Here is a 22,256-nt window from a genome sequence, read left to right on the forward strand (position 1 = left end):
TTGAGTCTGAAGACCAGGTCAAAGGATTGGACCAGGCTCCGCAGGTGCTCGTCGTCTTGCTTGAGTTGTTCCCATTCGCATTGCCACATGACCACGACGCTGTAGCCAGCAGCCAAGAGACTCTCTTCTTTGAGTTTGGTGGCTTCGTAGACGTCGCGCATGGTCTGATCACACATTTTGTGACGTGTGCGGTCGCGGTCGGGGTAACACTTGGGACACCCGTGCCAGAAGCAACCGTGAAATTCGTACACGGTACGGGTGACTTCGTCGTACCCATCCACGAAGAAGGTTTTGTCTCCGCGTAGGATCACGTGTTTGCCTCCGTTGAGGGCGTGTCGAATGTGGTGATCGGGTTTTCGGTTGAAGTAGGTCAACCATTCAAGGGATGCGAGGGAATGCAGTTTGACTTGGGCATGCCATCCGGCGATGGGTTCCGAGGCGATGGTACGTTCTGGCATGTGTTTGGTGCGGTAGAAGAGATTGCAGGCGGAGGCGATGGGGAGACAGCGTTGGAGAGGATTGAAGCCGCTGATGGCTTCGAATTCTTGGCAGAACACTTCGCATGCACCTTTGAGTAACAGCACGTCGGATTCACAGTAGGCCACGAGTTCTGCTTGGAAATCGAAGATCAGGTCGGGCTCGGCGAGTTGTTGGGCATACCATCGTTCGAACTCTTGTGCTCGTTCGGTGGACATGCCTTGGGGGTCGTAATGTTCTTTAGCGGGTAGAGGTCCCATGTAATCCTGATGGTCGGGGGTGTTGGAGAAGTGGAGGAAGAAACCTTTCTTTTGTTCGATCAGTCCGAAGGCTTTGGGAAAATTGGCCAGCGGCATTTGAAAGAAGCAGAGAGAATCTTTGAAAACAATGTCTCCTCCGTTGATGGACAAAGACATAATCTTGGCGCATTTGACCACTTGCTCGGGCACCACGTATTGTTGGTAGAGTTCATCCAGTATCAAGTAAGAATCGAACCCTTGGGAATTGTGGGCTAGGACGGTGAGGGTACAATCCTGAGCTAAAGCTGTCAACCAATCCAAGAAATCTCGAATGCAGGTGGTGCCTTCAAAATGAAAGAGTGTGTCGCAGTTGGAAGTGGCGGCGCATACCAGGCTGGGGACGTGGACACCCGTGTCTTGCATGGTTTCGCTGTCCCAGTAGACGAAGAGATGGTCTTTGGTGTGCACGCTCTGCGAACCGTCAGCCTTTCGTTTTCTAGATTTCAACATTTTTCGCTTTTCTTCCAACTTGGTGGGATTCTGTATGAAGCATTGATGTTGGTAGAGATTGTGATACTCCTTGCAGGAGGGACATTCGGCGGTGCCGCACACGTGACGCATTTCCATTTCGCGAGGTCTGAGTAATCTATTGGACCGAGGACACTTGCGTAGGGAACTGCAGACATTTTTGATTTTTTTGGCGGCATTGGCTTTGGTGCCATCCGTCTTGTAGTAAACGTGGTGATTGGCCAAACACTGTTCTCCGAAGAATGCACGGTGACAACGAGGGCAGGTGTGTGTGGTGTCGCTGGATCGAGGACGATCTTCACACTGGGTTTGACAACAAGCGGGACATTTCTTACCGTTGCAGGGATGGTGAGAGATGTCATCGGTCTGGTAGCTTTTTTCACACTCGATGCAAAAGTTGCTTTGTTCGAGGAAGGCTGAGAGAGAATTGCAACCGTGATAATGTTCACCCGCTTTGATGAGGACGATTTGTTTGTTACGTGGTGGACCTTTGAAAATGATTTGATAATTATGATCTAGGGAAAGCACCACGATCTGATAATCGGTGAGATGACGTTGGAAGGTGTGGAGTTCGTCGAGACCGCAAGGTCCTTCGGGGACACCCGCAGCCTGATGGAGTGCCTTGGCCTTTCTGGCTTGAGCGGGTTTACCTCGTCGTAGGTTGACGTAGTCGGGATGTCTACTGCCTACATCGCAGTAGGCTTGCATGGTGACCAGGGCCCATGCACAACAGAGTTCATCGTCGTTGTTGATTTTGATGACGCTCTTTTTGAGATCGAGTAGCTTGTCGGGTGCTAAGCTGGCTTTGCGAAGTCGCTGTTTGTCGCTACCACGTCCGGGATCTCGGGTATGTGAAATGTGTAACGAGAAGGTGTCATCCAATTGGAACTGTTCGTTGGAGTTTAACATCTTGGAAATTTGTTGCATGATTTCTTGAGCTCTGAGATCATTGTTCATCCATTCTCTGACGCGCATGCGAGCCGAGTGATAGGAGTGTCTCAATCGGTTGGAATTGATGTTGATGAGAAAGTGATCGTTGGGATTGACTTCGGGATCTTGCAAGACTTGCTCCCGTATGGCGCGTTGGAGGGCTTGTTCTATTTGACGCGGTAAGATTTGTCGTTGGCGGGTGGAGAGAGGTGCGGCGCCACCGCGTTGCATTAATCGTCCCACGTAATTTCTGTGTCTGACGCCTAAATGGCGAACGCGCCGATCCAAGTGAGGCGTTACGAGAAAATCGAAGCCTTGTTCAATGTCATCCAAATGTTGGGCTAAGAGGCGTTGTCTTCTTCGTCATCCAGGTCGAAATCGTCTCTATGGAAGCGAAACATGATGAGACTGATGGGATGAGCAAAGTCGACTTGGTTTTAATCGTGTGAGTCAACCAATGAGAAAAAAGTACTTTTTCAACACGTGAAAAATTGCCCCGACCAGGAATCGAACCTGAGTCTTCGCGGCGACAACGCGACGTCTTAACCACTAGACCATCGAAGCATGAGTTCGAGGGATCGACGTTTATAGGGTGGGTGTTCCCGCCCTTTTTTTAAATGACGTCAGGACTGAGGGGGTACCCCTCATCCCCCCTCTGGTGACGTCACGTCACGTGTCGTGATTCAACGTATATAAAAATGGCGCGCCTTGGCGGCGGTGGCTCGACTGATGAAGCTTGAAGTGAGTGTGTCGTTTGTGAGTGTCACTTTGGAGGTGGACGTTTTTTCGCTTGCTATCATCGGAATAGTTATCATTGAAGTTTTCAAGAAATAGTGGAGGTGAGTTAGAAATGGATACCTTGAGTAGATGTAACGAGAAGATGGTAACTTTGTTAAAGTGTGTCAACGAGTGGAAGGAGAGAGGAAAAGAAAATTGCGGGAGTTTTTTATACAGTGATTTGCGGAACCTGTCGGGTTTCATTGGTGTGGTGCTGCATGACACTTATCGTTTTTTCCTGGAACAGCAGCTGGGCTTTTTGAGGGAGATGGATCTCAAAGAATTGCGAAGAGACGTGAACTGGGCACTTAAAGCCTACAAAAACTTGTTTAAATTTGTTTTTTAAGTCATGTTCAGTCATTGCGATCGTCTACCGTTTGAACTGCAATGTTACATTATGGACTTAAAGTATAGACGGGAACGAATGGACGCGTTGACAGTGCGACGAAAAGGATTGTGTCAAGAAATGAGATTGTATCATGTTGTGAAAGATAAATGGAGTATAGGTCGTGTGGCGTGTGAGCCTCATTTTTGTTCTCTTTGTTATGCTTTTCATGCGAAAGTGTATGGTCATTATCGCGGTCAACGCATTATGTTAGGTTACTCCTTAAAGCAAGCTATAAGCAATGTAGTAGTTGCCAAGCAGGTTATGTTGAGGAAGAGAATCAATTTTGTTTTTGTTTTGTAGAATGTTAAGTCATTGGGATTGTCTTCCGCTCGAAATTCAAATGTACATTCTCGATTTGAAGCTGCGACAGGAACGAATTGACATGGTGACAGATCAACAAAAAGAGCTGTGTAAATTGATTCGAATGTATCATCGCGTGAAATGTAAATGGAACCTAGGTCACGTGAGATGTCGACCTTTTAAGTGTTTTATTTGTAACGGAGTGAATTAGAAGTACGTAAATGTAACGTCTGACACCGTCTATCATGAAAAAGTGTTTGGTTGTCATAACGGTCGAGCGGTGATGTTAGGTAATTGTTTGCAACAAGTTTTACATTTTATAGATGACGTTAAAGAAAATATGACAATCTTTTTTCCTTAGAAAAATGGATCTGAAGACCAAAGTAAAATTGAGTCCAGAAATTGACTTGGACCGACTAGTCGGTTTGACTTTTGATGACTTGTTTCAACAAGTTTTCCAAGGGACTGTCCAGGGCTTCTTCATCTGGCGCAGGGGCACCCACACCAGCCCGTGGGGCACCTCCTGTGCGAATCCGTTTGGTCAATCGAGTCTGTTCACGAGCCAGGGGTTTGGCCATCTTCACGGCAGTGGCATCGGGAATGGTGGGATTCCCCAAGATCAATTGTTTTTCGGCGCCTAGTCGTGCTGCTTTGTTTAATAGTGCACTTTGGGAAATTTGTCCTTTGTAGTAATCTTGCAAACGTTCGAATTCACTGACCGGAACCATCATGACCTCTTCCGTCATATTGCAACGCGGTTTCAAAACAGTCTTGCCAGTAACGGGCTTCTTGGCGGGCTTTTTCCAATTTCAATTGCAGACTCTTGATGGTCTCCTCCGCGTTGGCATAGGTCTTGCAGGGGATGATGACGTCTTCCACGTCGTCTTGGACTCGTATGCAATCGTCGCACCTGTTATCGTATTTTGAAGCCAAATGTTCCTGTTCGAGAGCTCGATATTTTCTCAACAGACGCTCGTGGACTACTTTGAGTTGTTCTTCTCTATGATTGGCTTCTTGTAACAATCCAATGAGCTTAGACAGGTTGTCTTTGATTTCGACTAGTTTTCTGTTCTCGCTCACGCGTTCAGGCACCACATCGATGCCCTGCAAGGGATAACCGTCTGCGTCTCGAGTCTTTAATGACATACTCCGTAACACTCTTTTAAACCTTGCCAGAATCCACTCCCTGTTTGATCCAACAGATGTTGACGCCTCCTCTTCAGTGAATTTCTGCGCTTCCCGACTTCGCGCAACACGTTCTTATGGCGTTGAAGTTTTCGAAGCGTCTGAGGCTTGACGGGAATTCTCTTTTTGAACAAACTCAGAACCATTTCACTGACGGCATTGATCTGGTCCGCGTTGGCGTGTTCCAACATCTCTTGACGTTTGAAACGATTGGCTTCTTGGAGAATACTGGTCAAGAACGGACGTTGTCGCCGTAATCGATTCATCGTCTCTTTCTGAATCGGTAGCGAGGGTTAAAGTCTTTTATGCCTTGAATCGACTCCACCACTTTCGCACCCGCTGGAACACGGAACGCGGTCTTGCGTTTTTTCTTGACAGGTTTGAGGGTGGATTGAAATGGTATTTTGCGAATGGCACTTTCCAACTTGGGTCGGTTCTTTTGAATCTGTTTGTCCACAAACTTCGCTGCAGCACCCAGAGGACCGAGTGCTGTGAAGATATCTCCACCTCGATGCAGTATCTTGGGTCGGGAGAGCCTGGATAGTTTACCTCGTCGTCTTGCCATGTTTTGAATGTGGGTGGAGTTTTTTTCTCATCGCCTTTTATAGAGCCAAGGTTGTTTGCGATGACGATAGGTGCTTTGAGCCGCGCCTGTCAAACCCATGCGTCGGTAATCCTTACGTTTTCCCAAGGTGTAGCCCATTTTGGCTGCACTGGCAAAGATGTTCCCTCCACTTTGTCGTTTCTTTCTCTTCTTCTTACCAATGGCTTCCAAGGCTCTTTTGGCTCCGTAACTGGCTGCTCCGGAAGCCGTCCCCAAGCTGACGGCTTTACCCAGTGCCATACCCGCTGGTACTAGAGCGGCCAAAGGCAGGACACCACCATTTTGTTTCTTCTTCTTCTGACGTCTTCTTCTCATCATGAGCGCGATCCCCGCGGCCGGGATGAGGGACGCAGGTAGGTTACCACCCTTCTGTTTCATGGTGAACAATGAACCCTAATAGGCTTAGGTCCTCTAATTTATGCTCTTTTTGGTATGGAATGTAACGAAATTTCAGGTCATACTGCTTGACGTAGACATCCTTGATGGGTTGGGTCAAATCCGTGATGGTGTCGTCCATTGTTTGTAACTTGATGAGGAAGCCTTCGAACTCATCCAAGGGAAACCCTCGCACATAGGTTCTCAATTCGATCAAGGTCTTTTCATGCGTGGTGAAAGCGAAACGACTCATGTCCATCTTCATGGAAAAATTCTTGAAATCATTCCATCCCTTGACCAAGGTTCCTAAGGCGGTTAAGATGGCCACGACGACATGTTGTTGTTCCCAAAGCAAGCCTATGATCATGTTCAAAGCCATGATGAGTAAGGCCAGTCCATTGAGAAAACAGAACTACATTTTGAAATGGTAAAACATTTGTTTTCGATACCACCATTGTCGATGATAATATTTGTATAATCCATCCAATCGCGACAACGATTCCTCTTCCACACTATTTCTGTAAGCACCCTTGAGTAAACTCACGTCGATCGTCATGACTGTTCAGTTCGAAACACTGGTCGAATTGCGAGTCACTTGGGGTCTTCCTCCGTCTTTGTATGTGGTAGTGATGGTGTTGGTGGTTGTGATACCAGCGATGCGTCGTCCTCGAGCGGTTTGACGTTGGTCGTTCAACAAAATTTGCAATTGACGTTGTAAACTGTCTTGATCCATGCGTCTGGGTGTGGAAACGGCACTGCTTTCGTCATCATCGTCATCGTCGTCATCATCGTCGTCATCGTCTCCACCACCACCACCTCCACCACCACCACCTCTACCAGGACCGCCTCTAGCAGGACCACCTCTACCTCTACCCGGACCGCCGAAACCGCGTCTGGGTTGCTTCCCACCTCGACCTCGTCTGGGTTGCTTGCCACCTGTCCTAGGTCTGGCTGGTGTCTTGTATCCCACGGTAGACCTACCGGTGGTTGTACGAGCCAGATACCCTCGTCCGGTCGGTGTGGGTGCTCTACCTGGTACGTCTCGACGAGTGCTCAAACCTGAGGGACCCGCTCGGGCTGGGGGAGGACTTGCACCGACTCCAGCCACACTACCCGTGGAGCGGGGACTACTTTGAGCCGATGCACTACGTCGTGGCGTACTTTGAGCCACAGGACGAGGTCCTGCGGTGCCTGCCCCAGCGGGGGGTGTATTCATTAGGGGTGGAGTGGTGGATGTACCGACTCCCGGACTCACACTTTGAATGTACTGAGTCAAAAAGTCGTCGTTGTAAGCGTAGGCCAAGTCGATGTCCTCCAGAGGTGAAAGAGGTGAAGGTAATGCTTGGGCGATGATATCGGGAGTGGTGCCCACCCCAGCTGGAGAGGTAGAATAACTACTCATCGTAGATAACTAGGATCTTTCTTTTCTCGAGCCACCAGTCTTTGTGCCAACAGCAGTTTATATTTAATATGATCTGTGAAATTATCGTCGTTATATGCGTTTAAAAAGGCTTGCACTTCGCGTTTGCCGGTGCACTGCAAGACCTGTTTCATGGCTTGGTATTCGGCATCTCCCTCACTCATGCACCAGTCCAATTGCGATTGACAAATGTCTATGAATCGCTGGAACCATTCGACTTCACTGCGTAGCATCTTCACTTCAACTGATGCATTCGCATGCAACCCTCTTCTTTTAACAGATGACTGAGGATACGTTGATCGTCCCGGCTTTTAGGGTGTAAATCCAACAAGAGATAACCAAACGGTCGATCGGTCACCTTTCGAAAGGTGTCTTGCACATCTTACCATCGCGAAGGAAAGGCTTGTAACAACAAATTTCGCATCCCCAGTTGATCTCTAGGGTTCTTGAATCCCACGATATAATGGGCGTTTCTTGAGATACTCTTGGAAAATTTACCGGGTGGAAACATGTCTTGCGATAAATAGATCACCGTGATGTTTCGATGGTCAGAATCTTTGGTGAAGAGATCCAAAACGCGTTTATCGTTGCCTCCTTCTTCCATCAGATCATCCAACACCAGTAAGCCACCCTTAGGAAACCAGATGGGTAAGAGATCGGAGTCGGGAATGCCGTGATGGAATTTCACACCATACTCTTTCATGAGTTTGAATCCGTCTTGCCAGGAACCATAACAGTAATAAATGTGTTTGGGTGGTGTCTCGAACAAATGGAGATTGTCCACCAATAATTTGGTGGTGAAAACCGTTTTACCCGATCCCGACGGACCCACCACCATTATGCTAGAAGGCGTGTTAAATCGAAACGCTTCGCGTCGTTCCATGGTCAAGTCCCATATGGATGAGAAAAAAGGAGTTCGTTTCATATATAAACCACATGGGGTACCTTACTGAAAACCGTGAGGTCCGGATAGACAGGATTCCCTTCCCTGGGCGCAGGAGCCATAGATCAACACGCACTTGTCTTGACACCTTGACTTCACATTTTTCAAACTTTATTACAATAAATGTCTTACACCGCAACGAGATGTACAAGTGTCTTGCTCGTAATCACAGCGACATACTTCATCCCAATTCAACTCTTTGTGTATCAATTTTTTTAACATTTGTCCCACTTTATGATCATTTTGTACGTAATCGTGAGGACTGAAACGACGTAGAAACGTGTTCATGTCATGACCTTTCGATCGATCGATCAAAAACATCAAAGCGTAATCACCGCAACTCTGACTGTAAAGCGATTGCAGACTCTTGCCGTTGTGTATGTTAAACTTCCAATGTTGATCCAACCACCTCTGTAAAGGTTCAGTGGTCATGTAGGTATCCAAGGGAAGGGCGTAACTGTCCATGATCTCACAAGAGTCCTTGAACGTCCATAACGCAATCCAATGCCGACCCGGTTGGCCTTGAGGGTCCGTGTTGACGATGTAACCCATAGGTCCTTTCTTGTTGGGTTTCTCGGGTAAACGATCGCAAGGCACCGTGCCGTAAAAATAGGGTTTCAAACTGGGTTGACTCCTGGCCAACACGTCCAACTGCACGTTGTTCAAACTGACTTTTTCCATTTTAGACTTGGTACACGTCGTATTGCACGGTCTTGTTGCTGTTGATCTCCAAGAGATTTTCAAATTCAGCGTAGATGATGGCCGTGACGTTTGCACCCTGATCGGCTCCAAAGTCGAACACCAACCGCAACTCGCCGCTCAGCTTGGGGTTCAACACTGGACTGTTGAGGCAACCGTTGGCTGCGTTCTCAAATACAAACAGAGTGCATCCTTTGCCTCGTCCCCAATCTTTGGCTCTCACCATGTTTCCTTTGCTCTTACACAAACTTCCTGTGGCTTGTAGAAATTGTCTGTAGCCTCTAAGGTCTTTACTTCCATTGGTGTGTATCAATTCCAAGGCTTCATAGGGATAGGTTTCTCATCTCACCACTTGTTTGATGCTGGTCAGATTAAATTGCTGGAAGGTGAAGGGATACTCGGTGCCTGCACCGTTGAAGGCTGTGGAAGCTACCAATCCCACCACCAGCATGTTGGGTAACCGGTTCTGGAACGGGTTGGTAATTTCATAATGTAACTCATTTCGGGTGATGTTGTAGGTCCGGATCTCGCTTCTGACCGTGGGGTAACTGACCATGTTTCTTCCACTTCCCATGTCATTCATCAATTCTCGGTAGACGGACGGGTTGAGCCTCACTTGGCAAAGATACAATTTCACTTTGATATCCGCAGCGTTGAGACGGAAGGCATTGACACCTTGCATTTGCAACATCCACACATCCGGTGAATTGAGGTACATTTGGATACCAATCTGCACATTGGGTATCAAGAGTTTGCTGAGGTGAAACACTGCGATGTGGGGTATGAAGCTGTAAGTGCGCGTGACACCTCCAGCAAAGTCAGTGGCTTGTGATCTGAGCTCACGCACTAGGTCTTGTCTTTCCGGGGTCATAGCTTTGAAATCATCGTGTCCCAAAGTCAGTTGATTAGCTGTCAAGGCATTTGGCACATCGACAAAATTGAACCAACCTTGAGGTTTCAAGATGGTGTCTCCATCGTCTCTGCCAAAATTCAGTAAGGTTTCGATGTAAGCTTTGTAATGGTAGGTATCAGTCTGAGGACTGATGAGCGTACCATTGAGTCGCAAGCTGATCTGTTTGAAGAGGGAGTGTGCAATGTTGCGTTCCAGTTCGAAGTTCGAAGTTCGAAGTAGCTGCGAGACAAATCGATGTAATCTTCTTGCGGATCGATCTGAAAATCGATCGGGTTGATGCCCGTGGTGAAAGGATGAATGGGTACCATACGATAACTCAAGATACTCAGATCCGTGGGTGGTACCCGAAACAAATTCAACATGGGGTCCTTGACCGCAGCCGAACCAGGGAGAGGGACAATGTCCGTCATCGTCGTCGTTTAGGTCCTCGTCGATGTCTTCTCTTGAGAGCGCTCCGTACCCAAGTGGGGTCTAGACCTCGTCTGCGGTGGGGTAAGAAGGCTTCTCCCTTTTGTACTCTTCTCCTTCTTCCTCGAGTCAACTCACTGACGATAGGAGGAATGCGTCGAACGCGTATCGAATAAATGGGATTCATATTCATTTTCCAAAAATGTCGTCCAACTTGCGTTTGGCTGCTCGGTTGATTTCGCTCAAGGCTTTGCGTTTAATGGCTCGTTTCCCACCGGCCTTCACGCCTCGAATGCCACCTGCAATGTTGGGTAATCCCATGGGTCCACCCATTTTTAAACCTTGCCATCCTTCTCGTAAACTGGATCCTGAAAAGTCTCGTAAGAAACCTCTTCCCATTTGACCATCGGGTTTGAAACGCGTCAAAGCACCGCCTCTCATTCTTGTTTGAAGTGTAGAGTGACAATGGTATTGCCTGCTCCGAATGCAGTCAATTCACCAGTGGTCTCCGCGACTTGGTTTCTATAATGTCGATGTAATCTTTGCGTACCGGAATATATTGAACATGGAGTGGCTCAAAATACTGGAATCCTTTGCCTTCTCGCTTGTAATTCACTTCTGGCAACAGATCCGCGACTTGATTACGCACCACTCCGCTGCTCCCCACATCCGAGTAAGTCATCAACGAACGCGAGCTGGAGCCCGTCACGATCTTGAAGGAGGTGTTGAGGTTGATGAACCGCCAGTTAAAGGTGGTGGTCAACTGAACTCTCTTTTTGTCGGGCGTGAATTGCCAATAGGGAGTGCCTGTACTTCGGTTGACGTCGACGGCAGCTGGCACTTTCAGTTCTTTGTTATTCAGTTCCATGGACAGATTCGGTCCCAACTCTACATTGTTTCCATTCATCTTAAACCATCCCATGTCGATACCCAGTTCAAGGTTAACGTAGATTTGCGGATAATAATGACCTTGGAAGAGTCTCATGTTGAGTTCCGTGTTGTCGATGACAAAATCTTCCCCTTAAAATTGGAAATTCAAGGGATTGCTTTTATGGGTATTTTTATCCGCGAATAGGTAACCAGCTCGAAGCCTCTTCTCAATCACTTTCCTGTCGAAAAAACTCTTGACAGTCTTCATGAATTCCACACCCGTCAGATTGGACAAATGGCCCGTCCGAACGTCCTTGGGTTTGAAATCCGCACCGTCGGCATTGTGTCGGTTGCTAAGTTGCGCTGTGTCTTCCACAAACCAATAGCCTTCAAACATCACATCGTCTCCTTGCAACAAGGGAGGCACTTGACTCTTGGGGTCTGGTAACGAGATACTGCTGAGTCCCACTTTCCAATTCGCGCCTTCCATTTTCAAAGGATGAGGTAGACGAATCTTGAAACTATTGGATCGGTTCTCGGGATACTCGGTCTTGCTACTGTGGCTCGGTAGACTCACGTAAAAATCCGTCATGTTTGAAATGGAGCGTGACAGTCGTAACTCCCGAAGAAAAATTCACCAACTCTCCGTCCTTCTCAGCCACTTGCGTCTCGATAATGTCAAACACGTCGCTGCGCACCGGTAGATATTGGATGTGTGTAGGTTCAAAGCTCATTGTGTTCTGCTCGTGTGGGACTTCTCTCAAGAAATCGGTGACTTGATTTCCCATCACCGTACTTTGCGCCACGTTGCAATAGACATACATGGGCGTACGAAGCTTCTCACTTACGGTCACGTCGCCACCATAGTGCTCATCATAGAGCTGGTCCAGATAGTCGAAGCGCCAATCGCAATAGGGACTGAGCTGTAAGGACCAATTGTCCGTGATGTTCCAAAAATTAGTGGAATGCGCGTTGTGTTGATTGACCCAATCGAGTTTGAAAGCGGGCACTTTATCGTCTTTGAAGAGTTTCACCACGTGATGACTCAATTTGTAATCGTCAATTCCAGTCTTTTCCACCCACTTCAGTTTCTTGACCAACTCAGGACCAAACCAGATTTTGGGACGCAATCTAACGCTATCACTTGGATTTTCATCGAGGAAGGTATCGCTGTTGTCAATAATCAAAGAATCCCCTTCCCAACGAAACACAGCGTAGTATTTTTTACCGTCGTGAGATCGTAGAGTTTCATTTTCACGTTCCATGTAGTGAGTCAGACGCTGTTGGTAACGATTGACCAAGTATTTCATGAGCGATTTCCCACTCGTGACATTGACTCGGTCCTCGTGCAGGTCGGACCCCATGACAGAAAAGTTGTCACGGTAGGGCGACGGAAACCATTTACCATCGGAAGTCCGTTGGAAAGTTTCAATAGTCCAGTTAAATTGCAACAGGACGTCATCATCTTCGAAGAGGTGGGGTCGATGAGCCAATTGTTGATAACGTCGAAATGTTGGTGGTGGGGAAGAAATGCTACTCAAACCCACTTTCCATCCTTCCTCCTTCAATTGGATCTGGTAAGGCAAACGGTTCTTGAAACTGTTGGCTTGATTGGACGGGAATTCCGTGGTACTTGAACTGCTGATCAATTGGACGTAAAACTCCTTCATCTCGCCTTGACCAATGCCCCTTTCTCAATCCATGTATCGTATTCGTTTGGCCAACCTTCCCATCGAACCAATACTTTATCCCCTTTTCGCTTGACGATCTTTTCCACGCGAAACAGATCGTCGCTCTTCACCGTCACTTTCTGCAAATCCTGTGCGTAAAATGTGCCACTCAGAGGCGTTCCGTCCCACTCGTTAATCTTACAGGTAGGAATCACACCCGGCACCACACGAGCCACCACAAACACTTCTTCGGTCCAACCCGGTAAATACCCTTTCTTGAACATGCGATATTTCTTATTCAATCTCACCCGATCCCCCACTTTCAACTCGGGTGACACGCGTTTGGCTTGCAGTCGATCCGCGTACAGATTCTTCCACACCTGCTCTTCGTTACCCAGGTTGACTTTCTCGGGTGCCATCTTGATACTACGGTGATAGGAACGATTGTATCCCAACACCAAATCCTTCAAGAAGGGTAAATAACTCAACGTGTTCTTGACCGTAAAATATCGATACATGCGTTTCTTCAAAGTGCGATTGAATCGTTCAATCACACTCGCTTTGGTATCGCCGCTGGTGGAAAAGTGACGAATGTCTTTTCGCGTCATCAAGGCTTGAAAGGTCTCGTTGTAAAATTCTTTACCGTCGTCGGTTTACAACTTGCGAGGGATCCTGCCCTCACTGCGTTTCAAAATTTTCTCGAAGGCTGCCGTCACGTCCTTGCCAGTCTTGGGCTTGACCGGTTCCACCCAAGCGTACTTGGACAACACGTCCACCACTGTCAATAGATACCTGTACCCTCGATTCGATTTGGCAATGTTACCCACCTCGATGAGATCCGCCACCCATTGTTCGTCGATACCGTAGACCATGACCGGGACAGTACGAAAACGACGACGGGTGGGTTTGTGAAGCGTGTAGCCCAAACTGGCTTCCAATCGCTTGCGTACCGGTCCAATGGGTAATCCTCGGGCTTTGGCGAAACGCGTCACGCCTCCCAGACTTCCCGGGACACTGGGATCCTCGTACGACCTCACCAAATTAACGTACCGATCCACCTTCTTCTTCTTCTTCTTCTTCTTCTTACCTTTCCTACTCATAACGTCGACAATCTGCACAGAGCTTGTCTAATCAGCTCGGGGTGTTCTCGTCTTATGATAGAGTACCACGCGATTGGCATGGGTTGTCGTTTCAACCACAATATGAAGACCACGAAACGCCAGACGTCCTCTTCGACATGCGTCTCCAAAAACACCTGTTCGGGGTCAAATCCTAACAACGAGGGAATGGGATATTTCTTTTCATACTTGGCATATAAAAGCTCGCAGCGCTCGCAGAGACTATACCACGCACTAGCCATGCTGGCAAAAAATGAATTTTTTATTTCACATCACTGTTTTTTATACAAAAAAGGGACTAAACCAGGATTCGAACCTGGGACCTTTGGGTTATGAGCCCAACGCGCTGACCACTACACCATTTAGTCATCCTCGTTCATCAAACAGTGATTAAAACTATTTACAAGGTCGCACTGTTCTTTCTCCGTCATCAATTCCACCAGCAAGTCCTCCATCTTTTCAGTCAGTTCCCTGAAATAAGCGGGAGTCCCCAACGAAATCGGTCGATTCAGTTTATCGCTCAGTCTGACAGAGATATCTCTGGCATAGGTCAGGGGCTCCACCACCTTCTTGATCTTCTGTCTCATCATGAAGGTCAAACTCGACGTGGCCAACAAACAGAACCTGTCCTTCATTCTGACCGGCGGAACAACAGCTGGCACAAAACGAATCACATCCAATTCCTTGATGTAGACCATGGAGTACCAATCGATGGCGAACAGAAAGGTCCTGTGCACTTGAGATTTCAACAAAGGAAGAATCTGCCATCCCCACTCAGGACGTCGACGAAGTAGTTCAGGAATGGTCCAGTCGTGGTCAGGTTTACCATAAAACAAAATGTCAAACACCAGTAGGTCATCGACCCCTTCGTCTTCATCGATGCAACCCAAAGGCGATACGTGAAAGCCGCACACCGACTGGATCAAATGAACGATCTCGTTACTGTTACTGTACAACACGGTCAACATCTCGAATCAAATGATAAAAATAAGAACTGCAACGCAATGTTTTATAGTAAAAAAAGGCAAGACGCTCATTGGTTGATAGCGCAACACGCTACCCCAAAAGTACTGAATCACGAGGTAAACCAAAGTTCATTGTCCACGGCTCTCATGAACGTGTCAAGGGTCACTTTGTCATCCCCACTTGTCTTCCACTCTTTCCACCCAATTCGCATGGCGTCCACCAACTTATTCAAATTCACGCGACTTCCCGCCGCATCCACCTGATCCGCCACTTTCAAAATCCCCCCAGCCAAAACGCCTCGGAACTTATCCATCTTTTTCCCTACTTGAAAGGCTTCCTCCAGCATGATGGTATCAATGGTCTTTTTGATCAACAAGATCAGAGCATCAGGTTCCTCTTCTTTCTCCTCTTCTTCCACCTCCATCTTAACAACAGGTATTTGCTCCCTGGGAAGTGGCTTCGTTTTCTTCCTTCTCTTCAAGGTGGTCTTGTCTTCAACCAGGGGAGTCTCCTCGCTGCAATCCATCGTGTCAAGTGAACTCCAAGCAGTAGAAGCGCGTTTTTTATACACCCATACCTGTCAATCAAGTAAAATCACTTTCGTGATGAAAAAGTACTGACCACGTCATGGGAAAGTACTAGCTCTTGATTGGTCGATGCAGAACCCTATAAATACAAGGACAGAGTTTCATTTCGATTCAGTTTCAGTCGTGATCAGCCACAGGAAGCATGGAGCCGCCGACACCCAGTCCAGATGAATCCCCCACGCGCTATATGTTACCAGACACAGCGCATGAGGATGAGGGTAAAGGTTTGGTAGATTATAGTCTCAATCCTTATTCGCCCGCTAAATATCCCATTAGTACCAAGAAGAGAAAGAAAACGGACAAAAAGAAGAACAAGAAGAAAATCAAGCAGGAACCGCCTGAAGGTAAACGAGTTCATTTCAATTCCAAAGTCTCGGTCAAAATCATTCAGGATAAAAGTCACCACTCCATGCAAGAAATAGAATTAACCTGTGAAGACGATTATCCGTTAAGAAACAGCGACTTCGCCTTAAAACGACAAGAACAAAAACATCCTCAAACTTCAGCCCAAACGACGACCCTTAGGTCCTAGACGATTGCGCATACTCGAACGGTTAGAAAAAGAACATAACTTGTCCTCTGTTTCTTCGACGCAGATAACCCCCCCAGCCATCCACACCTTCTGGACCGTGCCAGAGGATGAAGTCAAGCGAGACGAATTCGATCCCGATGCTTTCCTCGACGGTATGAAACAAGAATGGAAAACACCGTACAGGAACCCTTCACCACCCCACACACACTTTCCTTGCCCTAGACACCCCAAGCAAGAATTGAAGAAGCGAGAGACGACCACGGCCTACGGACGTTGGTCCTATTACAAATGTCCCGTCCCCGATTGTTTTGCCTGTGCAGGCGTCGACAATATCCAATTTTATGTGACTTCAGGCCAACGTATGCTGAACGACTACTATGTCCAACTACCCGTAGAAAAAATGAAATGCTACTGCCAAAGACCTCTCATCATGAGCATGTCCAGATCAGAAAAGAACCCGGGCAAGTTTTGCTTCAGGTGTTCCAAGCGCCAATGCGACATCTTTCAATGGGCCGATGAATACCCTCAAACAAAGGTCAGAACCTGGTTAGAAGAGGGTCGAAAACTTTGGTTAGAACCCCACCCACTTCAACCAAGTGTAGAGAGAAGAGATGCTCTGGGTTCCTTCGAAGGGAATTGGGATCGACATGATTTGAGCCCGCGGACCAAGTTCAATCTAGACCGACTACTCCGAGAAAACACCCCCCAAGAATTTCACCAACACTACATGTATGATGAATTCACCCCCAAAGAACGTTTGTACCTGGAACAAAGGGGTTTGCCTCCGCCCAAGTGAACGTAGCAAGCTTTCATTGGTCACCCATTTTTTCATAAAAAGGCAGTCCAAAAAAGTCGACCGTCAGTTTCAAACATGGAAGGGATACAGAACAATCTTTGCTTCATTTTGGATTTAGAAAGTTTTTTCATCAACAAGACCTTTCAAGTCAGAGAACTGGGTTATTACACTTGGAACCGAGAGAATGGAAGACACGCTTTCAGCATCCCCATCCCTTACAAAGAGTTGAGCGTCAAAGACAAACGAACGGTGAATTTTGCGATAAAGAAGATCCATGGATTGAGCTATCAACCCTTCAAGGCAGAAGGTTTTCAATCCCCCGAAGTCCTCGAAGACCTGATCCAGAATATCTACTCTAGGTACAACGAAGGGCAGAGAACAGTGGTGGGGTACTAGGGAGGACACGTGGAAAAAGATTTGTTAAAGAAGCTGAATATTCCTTCGCTCGATCTAGAAACATTTGGTTGCCCCAAATACGACAAACTCAGACACATCATTTCAAGTGAACGTTTATTACCCAGCTGCGGTTTTCATCAAGATGAGACTATCCATGATTGTCCTGTTACAGAATGTCATGCTTTCTGGTTTTGGTTGACAAACATTTTTCAATAAAGTTCTTTTATATCACATTGTGTCTTCAAAATCTACTGAAGTACTCAAATAATTTGTCCATGTCCGACAGACGCACTTCCATCTCTTCTTTTGCCCTCTGCCTCTCAAGACTATTCCCATACTCCTCGTCAATCTTGACCAAACGACCTCGGCACTTTTGAAATTTAAGGATGACTCTCAAGATCAGATTCATCTTCCTCTTCAATAAGTTCTGCGCCTCGGCACTTCTAGCGCGTCGCTTCTTGGACTGCACGCGTTCCCATTCGTCACTCAACCATTCTAAAGTCACATCCAGCTCCGCCAAAATAGTACAGTACGATCGCGTAATCGGCATCTTGAAAAAACAAAGAATCACGCGCCGCGCCATCCTCTTTAATCAACACCTCCACCAATCAAAATCATCCTTCTCCATGACGGCACCGGAGGGGGATACCCCCATCCCCCATCCCCCCTCCACCGGGCACACAAAAAAATCACATGACACCCCTCTATTTAAACGAGCGAACTAGAGCACATGTCGTGATTTTCCATCATGGCTTCCAGGCAAAGTCTACGATTGAAAGGCATGGGACCCGAACTCTCCCCGTTCAAAGACCTATGTTTCATCTGTTTATTGGAATTAGACATCCAATCCGTCGTACGTTGCCGCGTCATGCCATGTTGCGGAAAATTTCTACACAAACGATGCTTCAAAAAGGCCAACGAACAAAGCTTCCAATGTGGACATTGTCGACGTCCCTCCCTCGACGATAGTAATGATACCATCAGCGTTGACGACGATCTCCGAGCCAACGACCACCGATTTGGGTGTTACCCCCCGACCTCGCAGGTCCCGCGCCCTTGGAACGCGCCCGAAACGCCATCAGCGATCACCGAGCCAGTGCCATGGCGCACACCCTTCACCAAGAAGGGATGAGCTCCTGGGACGCTCTACCTTTTCCCATCGATCCTTTAGTTTGGTACATCTTCTGGGTCCAACTGGATTGGTTCATCTCCACCTCCCCCGATGGTAGAAACCCTGTCTACATTCACGCGTCGGTCAACACCCCTATTGAACCCACCCAAGAAGTCAGAAAAACATTTTACCGATTGGTCAACAAAATCATTCCCGGGGCCGTGTATCCCTGCCTGCAAGAAATCGTGCACCGAGAACACTTCGCTCACATTGCGGATTACGAAAGGAATGGACGAAGGTACCCTTTCAACAGAAACGAAGTCACCGTCACGAACATTCGTATGACGCGATTTTGGTCACCCGAATGCCATGACGACGCTCCCTACACTAGCGGATTAACCTGGACGCAAGTGGGATTGTAAATAAAAAAAATTTGAAATCTGATCACGTGGTCTGTGTCTGTGTGACGTCACTTCCGGTCCCCAGACCCTCACGACCTCGCGTCCAACCCCGCGCGGCCACGTTTGGCCGAGCTCGCCCCAGACCTCGCTAAAAAGCATTAGTGCAACCGCTGACCTGAGCCGAAAATCCTGCACGCTGATTGGTCCAGACGCGTCACGTGAACAAAATAACGCGCTCTGATTGGTTGGGTCTCAAACCGCGCCCCTATACTACTTATGGCATGCTAAAACTAAGAAAATTTGTAAAATGGAAAAACCAAAACAGTCCTTGGAATCGTTGGGAATCTCCATCAAAACTTTTCAGGGGTTTAAGGGATTCTTTCCGTGGCAATTACATAACAATTTCTGACTTCATGTAATTTAGCGCTCTTGAGCCTAACCGAAACAGAGATGGTGAATTGATAGTATCCTTAGCTCAAAAGATTCGTCTACACTACATATTAAAGTAATTCTTGAAATGGACTGGTATTTCTTAATAAACATAGAATACTCTCAGGGCGTTTGAACATGTCTTTTTCTTGAAATTGTCATATTCTCTACCTGAGAGTCCAACCATAAGTTTCCTAAGTGTCGAGAACATGGTGATCCTTTAAAAGACCAAACTGATTTGTGGAATTGGTTGGCATTTCCAAGCAAACACAGCACACTCTCATGATGTTTGAATAACGCTTTCTATCGAAAATCTGTGACAATTTCAGACTTCAGGGCATTTAGTCAAGAAAGTTTTATAGTCAATAGTTAGTCTAGGCAGAAAAAAAATCAACCGTGTTATGCCCAAATTATGAAAAGAATTAAGACATGTTAATGTCAAGAACAAGTAATTCACCTTCACTTGTGGTGCAAACTGTTCTTTGTCCCTCAACGGCAATTAAGGTAACTCAGTATCCGTAGTAGCTCGTTCTGAAAAGCTTTAAAACCACTTAAGACACTTAACGATGAAGTCAAATTGAATTCTAGATCACGCAAACCAACTTCAGACTAACTGGTATGGTAATAGCGGCATTACGTAACATTGTTCTATTCTATCAGCTGTTGTTTCGAGTCGGTCAGCCATGTTGTATGCACTACAATAGTTATTCTTTTCAGATTATTAGCTATAAGCCTGAAGGAGAATGCGGTCTCGAATTCTAACTGTATAATAAAAAACTACACAGCTATATTTATTCGGCTTTTTCTGTCCATTATAATATTTATACATTACTGCGGCATTATAGAGGTATTTTGTGGGGGAGGAAAAAGTAGTAAACGAATTTTGCGAATTCGCTGGTGTTCAATTAGCCAGAAGTCTATCATATTGAGATAATATCTTGTGACATAACATCCATTGTGTAGTATGCGGGAAAACTCGTGTATGGCTATAACTGGATATTCAACACTAATTAAACGGCCACCCTCGGGGAAATGGATAGTGTCCGCTTAAGGTGGCTCAAAACAGTTTCCAGCAGTTAGATTTTGATGGGTCATTGAGCCACTCATTATCACTTGATGCTACAACCATGGTATCAGAATAGTGCCCAATCATTGGTGAACACGTTGTTGTCATTTTCGTGACACAGTAAGTTACCATAGCAATAGTATGGCCTGCTAAAAACACTTCAATTTACGGCTTTAGGGGCTCATAATTCATAAACAGCATGGTGATTTTTTCTTATCAAATGTTAATAGGTATGATAAGACGCAACTTTGGGCAAAGTTTAAAAAACGTCCGTATAAAATATTGAGCCACCTTAAATTTTCGAGACTTACATTACCTTTGACCAAATTGGCACCATCTATACTCTAGTTCTGCAGAATGTAAAAGATATTTCCAATGATACCCAGATCGGAGTGATCGGCTCAATGGAGCCTGAAATACGCACGAAAATGTTCAGAAATTTGCGTGAAAAACTTGCAGCAAAATTTCCTGCCACTAAACTTAACTACTCCATCTTAGCAGTTGCCCGTCTCTATGATGCTTTCTCAGAAATTTTTCCACTGGAGGCAAGTCCGGTAGAAGGTCAATCACTGCAGCAAAAGGAAAAGAAAAAGACAGAAAGGAGAGGCGGAAAAAAATAAAAAATAAAAACCGAAAAGCCTAAAGTTGAAGGTCACTTTCTCGCCCAAATCTCGAAATTTTAATTTCTGTGCATGCCCGAGCAAAAATGTCGTAAAAACGCGATGCTAGCGGAGAGAAAGGCATACTGCCATTTTGCAAATACTTTTTTGAGTAAATTGGAGCTAATTTGGCCCACATTCAGGCTGAAAATCTCCAAAATGTCCAAAAAAATACGTTTTTGGCAAAAAGCTCTGGGAGTCATTAGGTTAATAGAGGTAATACATAAGGACCAAAAACTGTTCGTTTGGTTTATTTTATGAGATCTGAAAAGTTTATGCAAGTCTCCTAAATTGTCTTGCGCGCAGGGTTGTCAAAGTTGAAATAGCAGGTCTGGAGTATGTAAATTTGGTATCGTTCTTATTATTTTGTATAATCACAAATAAACAAATGACGCTGAAAGATATCCTTTCTTTGCGGAGGCGATGTCATCCACTATTGCAATAGACCTATTAGGAAAATTCTTTCAAATAGTATTGCTGCAACCTTTTCATGAATATGATCTTGAACATGATGACACTTCAGTCATAGTCTAAAACTTAAGAGAAAGAGTAACACTTGTTTAGTGTCTAAAAAAACTGTTTGCATTCCATCTAGGAGCGTTCCATTTAAAGGGTTTTCTTTTGCTGTCCTTAGTCTATATTAAATGTCATTCAAGTCAAATCGATACATTAAATTTATCGGCTGAAAATCGTGGAAAACGCACTTAAAATGCTTCAGTTTTCCAACATTTTCTGGGGTGACCCCGCCCCCCCCCCCCCCCGGCCTAGTTAAATAAGCCCTTCAGTCCTATGTTTGCTATTGGACGGTCACTCACAGAACCCTAGCTTAAAACCTGATTCACTGCATGGCTACAATGAATTTTATTACAAGGGTAATAAATCAATAAAATTGATATTTCCCTAAACATCAAACCAAAATAGCAATGCAGCCCCATTTAGGCAATAGCACTTGGATGCATCTGATAATTGGTTCTGTTTTCCCCGAGGATAATTTTGACAGGAAAGCAAAACGACAGTGTAAAAGTTTAGAAAAATATATTTGTTTGAACAGGCATTCAGATTCTGGCGAGGGTGTCAAGATTACGATTGCTGCTGTACAAAAAAAATTGGTGCAATGGACTTGCCCCCTAAAAAAAAAAACATCCTGCTGATGCAGTGGACGTGAAAGAAAATTCCTGCGATCTGAAAGACCGTCCTTTATAATGTAGGCTTCCAATAATAATTTTCTAATAATTAAGTGATGTGTTTTTTCTCCACTGAGACTGTGTACTACAGGAACTGGGTGACCCAATTAGTTATTAAAATTGTTATTAAATTACGCCAAAAATTAAAAATTAAGCTTGAAGTAAGTTGTATGATGTACATCATTTTACCTTCACTACACGTAGAAAATCGAAAACACACGCAAGTTTTGATGCATGTGTGCATTTGGTCAGCCAAGCAAGGATATGTTTCAATTGACGTATAAA

The 22,256-nt window shown here is 46.0% G+C and overlaps 3 protein-coding genes and 2 non-coding genes across 5 annotated transcripts in view; all 5 read right to left on the reverse strand.

The window, feature by feature from the left end:
* LOC145492473 (uncharacterized) overlaps positions 1–4,385 on the reverse strand; it is a 121,464-nt gene extending 117,079 nt beyond the window's left edge. Inside the window, exon 1 of the mRNA XM_081471929.1 lies at positions 4,160–4,385. Coding sequence (XP_081328055.1) covers positions 4,160–4,385 — 226 coding nt within the window. The remainder of the gene's footprint in view (positions 1–4,159) is intronic.
* On the reverse strand, positions 2,667–2,738 carry Trnad-guc (transfer RNA aspartic acid (anticodon GUC)). The gene has a single exon. It is a non-coding gene; the product is annotated as a tRNA-Asp (tRNA).
* Positions 4,386–7,605: 3,220 nt separating the features above from the next.
* On the reverse strand, positions 7,606–8,351 carry LOC145492482 (uncharacterized). The gene has a single exon (XM_081471938.1). It carries the CDS (start codon positions 8,146–8,148, stop codon positions 7,606–7,608), a length of 543 nt encoding a protein of 180 aa, XP_081328064.1. The 5' UTR covers positions 8,149–8,351.
* Positions 8,352–9,205: 854 nt separating this feature from the next.
* LOC145492488 (uncharacterized) lies at positions 9,206–9,736 on the reverse strand. Its single transcript, XM_081471944.1, has one exon. The coding sequence runs from the start codon at positions 9,734–9,736 to the stop codon at positions 9,206–9,208; it is 531 nt and encodes a 176-aa protein (XP_081328070.1).
* A 4,403-nt stretch (positions 9,737–14,139) lies between these two features.
* Positions 14,140–14,212, reverse strand: Trnam-cau (transfer RNA methionine (anticodon CAU)). Its single transcript has one exon. It is a non-coding gene; the product is annotated as a tRNA-Met (tRNA).
* Between the last annotated feature and the right edge of the window lie 8,044 nt (positions 14,213–22,256).

Source organism: Orbicella franksi, chromosome 7, assembly GCF_964199315.1.
Source record: "Orbicella franksi chromosome 7, jaOrbFran1.1, whole genome shotgun sequence".
In the NCBI taxonomy this organism is placed as follows: Eukaryota; Metazoa; Cnidaria; class Anthozoa; order Scleractinia; family Merulinidae; genus Orbicella; species Orbicella franksi.

Excerpts from the sequence above, each read along its gene's own strand:
- LOC145492482 (XM_081471938.1), bottom strand. The coding sequence starts at position 8,148 with ATGAAACGAACTCCTTTTTTCTCATCCATATGGGACTTGACCATGGAA.
- LOC145492488 (XM_081471944.1), bottom strand. The coding sequence starts at position 9,736 with ATGACCCCGGAAAGACAAGACCTAGTGCGTGAGCTCAGATCACAAGCC.